Source organism: Echinops telfairi, unplaced genomic scaffold, assembly GCF_000313985.2.
Source record: "Echinops telfairi isolate 266 unplaced genomic scaffold, ASM31398v2 ScPeMD7_7417;HRSCAF=8455, whole genome shotgun sequence".
Classification (NCBI taxonomy): Eukaryota; Metazoa; Chordata; class Mammalia; order Afrosoricida; family Tenrecidae; genus Echinops; species Echinops telfairi.
In genome coordinates this window covers 8,354,341-8,360,664 of record NW_022111317.1, presented here as the reverse complement: position 1 = coordinate 8,360,664, position 6,324 = coordinate 8,354,341, and the positions used below count along the sequence as shown (strand labels likewise).

Here is a 6,324-nt window from a genome sequence, read left to right as displayed (position 1 = left end):
GACAGCGCGTTGGCTGCTTAGTGTTTTTCTCCAAGGACCAGGGAGCCCTCTCTCTGGAATGTAACCATTGAGAAAGATAGCCAGACCAAACTCACAGTCACCGAGTGAATTCTGACGCACAGAGACCAAGTCAAGGAAGATAAACACCATCTCTCCATTTCTATTGTAGTAGCTCTAGGAAAAGCTTAAACAGCCTGACAAGAGTGAAGCCATTCTGAGCTGACAGAAGCCATTATGAACGATAAATGAACTAGCTATGAACTATAAATAAACTAGCTGATATTAGGGAGGGGGGCTGTGCTGACAAGCACAACGGACTGAAGGAAATGTATGTCCAGAAGGCTCGGAAGAAATAAGAGCAGTTATTGTTCAACTAAGAATGGCTAACTGCAATATCCCGCTTCTGCACTCTGCTTGCTTGCAAACCTGCACATTGCAAAAGTATAAAAACCTTTGGAAAATTAAACAGGCCACCGCTCAGTCTCCTCTCAAAGAGGGCTGACAGTCCCTGCTTAGGAAATAAAACTTTTTCTTTTGAAGTTGTCGGCGGTCTGGGTAGTTTTCTTCCTGGGAACGGACAGTAGGCTACAACACTATGGGAAGGTGGAAAGCATCGTTTCCAGGGCACCTTGTTCCCATTTACTGTAGAGAAATGTTTCCCTTTGGGTGAAAGTGGCTACAGGTTGGAATAGACCCTGTTCTTCCGAGGCGGTTCCAGGCCGCTAATGACAACTGCGTGGGCCCAACGGCGCTGCCCTCGTCCTGAAGGACTCCGGTCCAAACTCGCTGCCCTTGAGCGGACTCTGACCGCGCTCGGGGGTCTCCAACGTGGCCCCTCTGTCTGCGAGCAGAAAGCTTCGGCCTTCTCCCTTTGCGCGGCTGAAGGGAGACAACAGAGCTCGGCGAGGGACGAAACCCTGGCACAGCCCTCCTCCGATCTCGTCCCCGCCCCATGCCCCGTCTCAAAGGGGGAAGGTGCCCCTGCAACCAGCTAGGAGGCTCGCGGGAGGCGATCGGCCGCCGAGCGGGGCGCAGAGCACAGCGCGTGAGCGGAGAGTGCGCGCAGCCGCGAGTCCGACGTCCACGGCCACTCCCCCGAGGTCCGAGGCGCGCCGGCCCCGCCCGCGCGCGCAGGCGCACGAACCGTTGCGGCTGAGCGGTTGCGGGCACAGCGGTTTGCCGGAGCGGAATCCGGAGGGCGCCCAGGTGTGACCCCTAGCACCCGCCCTTTACCTTGGCACAAGCCTGACTTTCCCCCAGGGCCAGGGCTGGAGGCGGGAGACCACTGCGGAAATCCAGCCCTCGGGCCATCCTGGGCCTTGAGAGGGGAATATTGGGGGGGACGGGGACTCCTGCCTGGGGAAACCAGGAGCCCCGGAGGAGGGGCTTGAGCTCTGCCCCGGGCTCCCTGCCGCCCACCTAGATGCCCCCGACCCAGGTAGACAGCCACGGGAGCGTGGAGGGAGACACCTGTCTGGGGTTCCCTGAGCTTTTAGTGCCAAGTTCAAACCGAGGCCCGCCCCCATCCCGTCTCAGTTGCAGCTCTGACTCAAAACTGCTGGAATAGAAACGGAATCTCTCCCAAGGCCGTTAGGCCCCAGGCGGCTTTCTAGGCCCGCACTGGAATGATGCTCTGACCTTCCTGATCCCTCCCTAGGATCTGTCTCTGAGGACATGGACCCTGTGGTGGTGGTCCACGGAGGAGGAGCCAGTGGAATCACCAAGGAACGCAGAGAGTGTGTGCGCCAGGGCATCTTGAGCGCCGCCACCGTGGGTTACAACATCCTCAAGGCGGGAGGCAGCGCTGTGGACGCTGTGGAAGGAGCCGTGGTGGTCCTCGAAAACGATCCAGAGTTCAACGCAGGTAGATTACCATGCAGCGAGTAAATACAACCATACCTTGATCGAGGGTGCTGAGCCCGCAGGACTGTTTTTGCTTTGTTGCTGGTTTTGTTTTTCACAAGTTGAAGGATGGCGACAACCTAGCCTAGAGCAAATCTTTTTTTTTTTTTTAAAGATCATTTTATCGGGGGCTCTTACAGCTCTTATAACAATCCGTCCAACCATTGTATCATGCATATTTGTACATATGTTGCCATCAATCTTTAAGCGTTTTTTCTATTTGAGCCCTTGGTATCAGCTCCTTTTTTCCCCTCCCCTCCCTTTCCGGCTCCCACCCTCGAGACCCCTTGATAAACTATTAATTATTTTCATATCTTACACCAACCTCTGTCTCCCTTCCCCCATGATTTCTGTTGTTTGTCCCCCTCTGTGTGGGGGGTGGGGGGGATGGTGTGCATTGATCATTGTAATCTGTTCCCCCTTCCTCCCTACTAAGTTCACCAAAAAGATAAAACAAGGCCAGGCCAGAGAGAAGGACAAGGAGGAAGTTTATTCTGCACTTCCGGGGTGAGATTCACGGAAGTCTTGCTGCTCAGGAGGGAGGGAGGGAGGAGCAGAGAGGAGAGAAACATCCAGGGCGAGCTCCACGCCCCAAGAAGTCGTGCTTATCTGTGGTGGAGAAGGCTAAACAATAAGGGAGGGGGTAGAAACCGCAGGTAGGCAAGCAAGGAGAAAAGGGGTAGGAGTTACAGCTACAGGGGCTCTAAAAGGCCCCATCTATAAAAATTACAAGGTAGGGTGGTGTTTTGGTGATTCTGCCTGATGCCAAGCAGATGGCTCATTCATCTGGGGTCCTTTGAAGTCAGCCGTATTAGTCCAATAGGGCTAGGCAGGCCTTTTCTAATGTCCCCTGATCAGTACCTGACCCAACACTCCCCTCCTGTCCCCACCTTACCCCTACCCTCCTAGTACCACTACTCCCATTTCTGTTCCTGAGGGGTTTGTCTGACCTGGATTCCGTGTGTTGTGAGCACTTATCCGGATCAGTGTACAGCCTCCGTTCTAGCCCCAAGTGAAAGGCAGGATTGGGGTCGTGATAGTGGGGGGTGAGGAAGCCTCAAGGAACCAGAGGAATATTGTGTTTCATCGGTGCTTTACTGCACCCTGATTGTGACCCCTTCCTTGTGACCCTTCTGTGAGGGGATGTCCCATTGTCTACAGATAGGTTCTGGGTCTCTGCTCCAGGCTCCCTCGTTCTCAACAATATGTTGGGTATAAACTGCTAACCTCTGCATCCGTAGCTCCATGCTTAACCCACTGTCCCACCTGGGGGCTAATCTGCCATTGTCTTTTAGTGTCTTTAGACCAGTTATATTTAACGTTATTAGTGATATATTAGTGTAGGCCGCCTTTTATTTTCTGTTGCGCGCTGGTTGGGATTTTCCTGCCTTTTGGCAATTCCAACATTTTTTAGAATTCCATTTTTATTTACCATTTTTATTTGGTCACCACTCGTGTGTCCATTTGCCCTACTGTGGTGGTTTGCATGCTGCTGTGATGTTGGAAGCTAAGCAATATACATTTCAAATCCCAGCAGGATCACTCATGGTAGGCAGGTTTCAGCAGAGCTCGTAGATTGATTATGACAGACAAGGAAAATGGAACAGGGTATTTCTGGAAAATGAGTGGGAAACAGAACCCAGAAGAAAGTGTATGTGGACAAACTCTAAACGCTATACGTTCAGGAGTCTGGGAGGCCGGGGCTCCCCATGGAGGAGGGCCTTCATGTTTGTAAGTTGGAGATGCATTCCAACGTCACATTCTCCTAAGTAAAAGTCATTCCCCATAATGTCCCCCCATAAAATTGCCAATTTTAAGGTGCTTCTTGTGAGCACATGGTTGCTACTACATATGCTTGAAGGTCAACTGCTTCAAGGCTATCTGCCTAAAGGTTATCTGCCATCAAAATCAGTCAGACCATCTAACCCTTAAGTAGGACCCACTCCCTTCTGATGAGGATCATAGATTGTTTCCCTGGAGAAGAGCTCAAAAGTCAAGCCAATTCCAGGACGACCAAGGTTAGGCTGTCATCTCAACTCTAGAACCATCCATCTTGTTACATATGTACCTCCTGTCACCTGTATGCCTCCAGTGCCTCCCCTTTCTATTGTGTGTATATCCCTGGCTTGTCCCCTTTCTGTTATGCGTATGCCTCTAATACAGAGATTTCTCAACCTGTAGGTCATGACCTCTTTGGGGGTTGAACAATCCTTTGATAGGGTTCACCTGATTCATAATAGTAGCAAAATTACTGTTATGAAGTACCGTAGTAATGAAAATCATTTTATGGTTGGTGTCACCACAACATGAGGACCTGTATTAAAGCGTCGTGGCATTAGGAAGGTTGAAAACCACTGCCCTGATACAAACCCTTCTTGTGCCTGAGATTGCATATGCTCGGAAAAGAATACATCACACCCTCTCGCTGCATGGGCCTGGTTCCTGAAGCAATGGCAGAGGTGAGCACCCCAAAACTTTTGTCTGTCTCTTAATTTCTTCCCTTCAATTACTCTCTCCTTCTGGTTCCAGTTCATCTGAAAGACACGAGCCCTTGCATGCTTTATCTTATCTGATGTCTCTTTAACTTACCCCTCCGTTACACAAAAAACGTAGCCACTGAAAACCTTATGAATACCAGCGTGTTAGAGTAAGCCCGCCTCCGAAAACTGCAGGGTCTGTAGCACACCTGTACGGCAAGTATATATAAAGATTATAGTAAAGTCAGAGAAGGTAGGAGAGAAGATAAAGGAGTCAGACACATATTATGGCAGCATACTCACCTCAGCCCCTCTTGGTGGTCCACGTGGAGGTGGGAGACAGGAGGAGAGAGAGAAGATAGAGAATATATTTCTAACCGAGGCTTATATATACTTAGGGGGCGTTCAAGCCGCCCTGTTACAAGTAACCACATATGTAACAGGAAGGGGTTATACCATAGGCAATACATTCAATGGGAGGGGAATGATCTAGGTGTGTACACACCATAGGAAGGGGAGGGACTAGGGGTACACATGTGACAAGATGGGCAGATCCTAGATTCAAGATGGCAGTCTAATGTTGATCCTCCTTGAGTTGGCTTGACCACGTCTCTGGGCTCTGCATCAGGGAAGCAATCAATCACTATCCTTATCAGCAGGGTGTGGGCCCCACCTATGGTGGGGCAGAGTGTGTCTGATTGTCTAGTCTACATGGCTGATGCCCTCAGGGAGATGACTTCTTTTTTTTTTTTAATTAACTCATTTTATTGTGGTGTTCATACAACTCTTAATCACAATCCATACATACATACATTACGTCAAGCACATTTGTACTTTTATTGCCATCATCATTCACAAAACATTTTCTTTCTACTTGAGCCCTTGGTATTAGCTCCTCATTTTTTCCCCTCCCAGCTGACCTCGCAAAATGGGCTAGCAAGTCCTAGGCCGGGTATGCAGTATGGGGAACCACCTGGGGAAAAAAACCTTTTTGTATCCCACACTTTATTTGATACAGTGCCGGAAGTTGAGCCCCTCAGGCTGGAAGGAACTCAAAATAGGGCTGGTGAAGAGCTAGCTCCTCAAAATAGAATTTAGAGAGCCTCTCAGGAACAAATTTGACACACAACCCCGAAGGCGGGAAAAATTGTGGTGTGACATTAAGAAAAGCAAACAGTTGTTAAAAATACAAGAAAGAAAGAAAGAAAGAAAGAAAGAAAGAAAGAAAGAAAGAAAGAAAGGCCCAACGTGGACGTCAGAGGGAGCTCTGACACTTAACTCTTGAAGGCAGAGAAGCTAAAGTGATGAAAGAAATGAAGAACTCAACAGGCCATTTCAAAGGACAGCTGGTGAAGACAAGGTAACGCATTATAAGGAAATGCATGCAAAGACTTGGAGTTAGAAGACCCAAAGGGAAGGACACGGCATTTTTCAAGCTGGAAAAATGTCAAGCCTCAAGTTGTGTATTGAAAGATTCTGTGACATATATAAATATATTTAAATTATAGGGAAATACATCTATGTTCATATATTTATATGTTAACTATTAAGGCAGCAGATAGACATTGGGCCTCCTCTACTCAAGTGCGCCCTCACCGCACAAACACTTTGTTCTAATAACCCGGCATTCTGTGATGCTCACCTTCCCAACATAATCACTGAAGATAAGATGGGTGCATAAGCAAATGTGGTGAAGAAAGCGGATGGTGTCCAGCTATCAAAACATACAGCATCTTGGGTGTCTTTGATGCTTGAAGAAAAACAAGTGGCCATCTAGCTGAGAAGCAACAAGCCCATATGGAAGAAACACACGAGTTTGTATCATCATGAACTGTCAATGGGATCAGGTATCAGGCATCAAAAACCCAGAGCAAAGAATCATATCAATGTGAATGAGGAGGGGGGTGAAGTGGAGACCCAAAGCCCATCTGTAGACAATTGGACA

At 48.8% G+C, this 6,324-nt stretch overlaps 1 protein-coding gene across 1 annotated transcript in view; it reads left to right on the top strand.

Annotated features, from left to right (window-relative positions):
* Positions 1–1,135: 1,135 nt before the first annotated feature.
* The window catches only part of ASRGL1 (asparaginase and isoaspartyl peptidase 1), a 33,503-nt gene continuing 28,314 nt past the window's right edge, over positions 1,136–6,324 (top strand). Inside the window, exons 1-2 of the mRNA XM_004713611.2 lie at positions 1,136–1,206; positions 1,658–1,864. Of these exons, the coding sequence (XP_004713668.1) occupies positions 1,675–1,864 (190 nt within the window). The 5' untranslated portion in view covers positions 1,136–1,206; positions 1,658–1,674. The remainder of the gene's footprint in view (positions 1,207–1,657; positions 1,865–6,324) is intronic.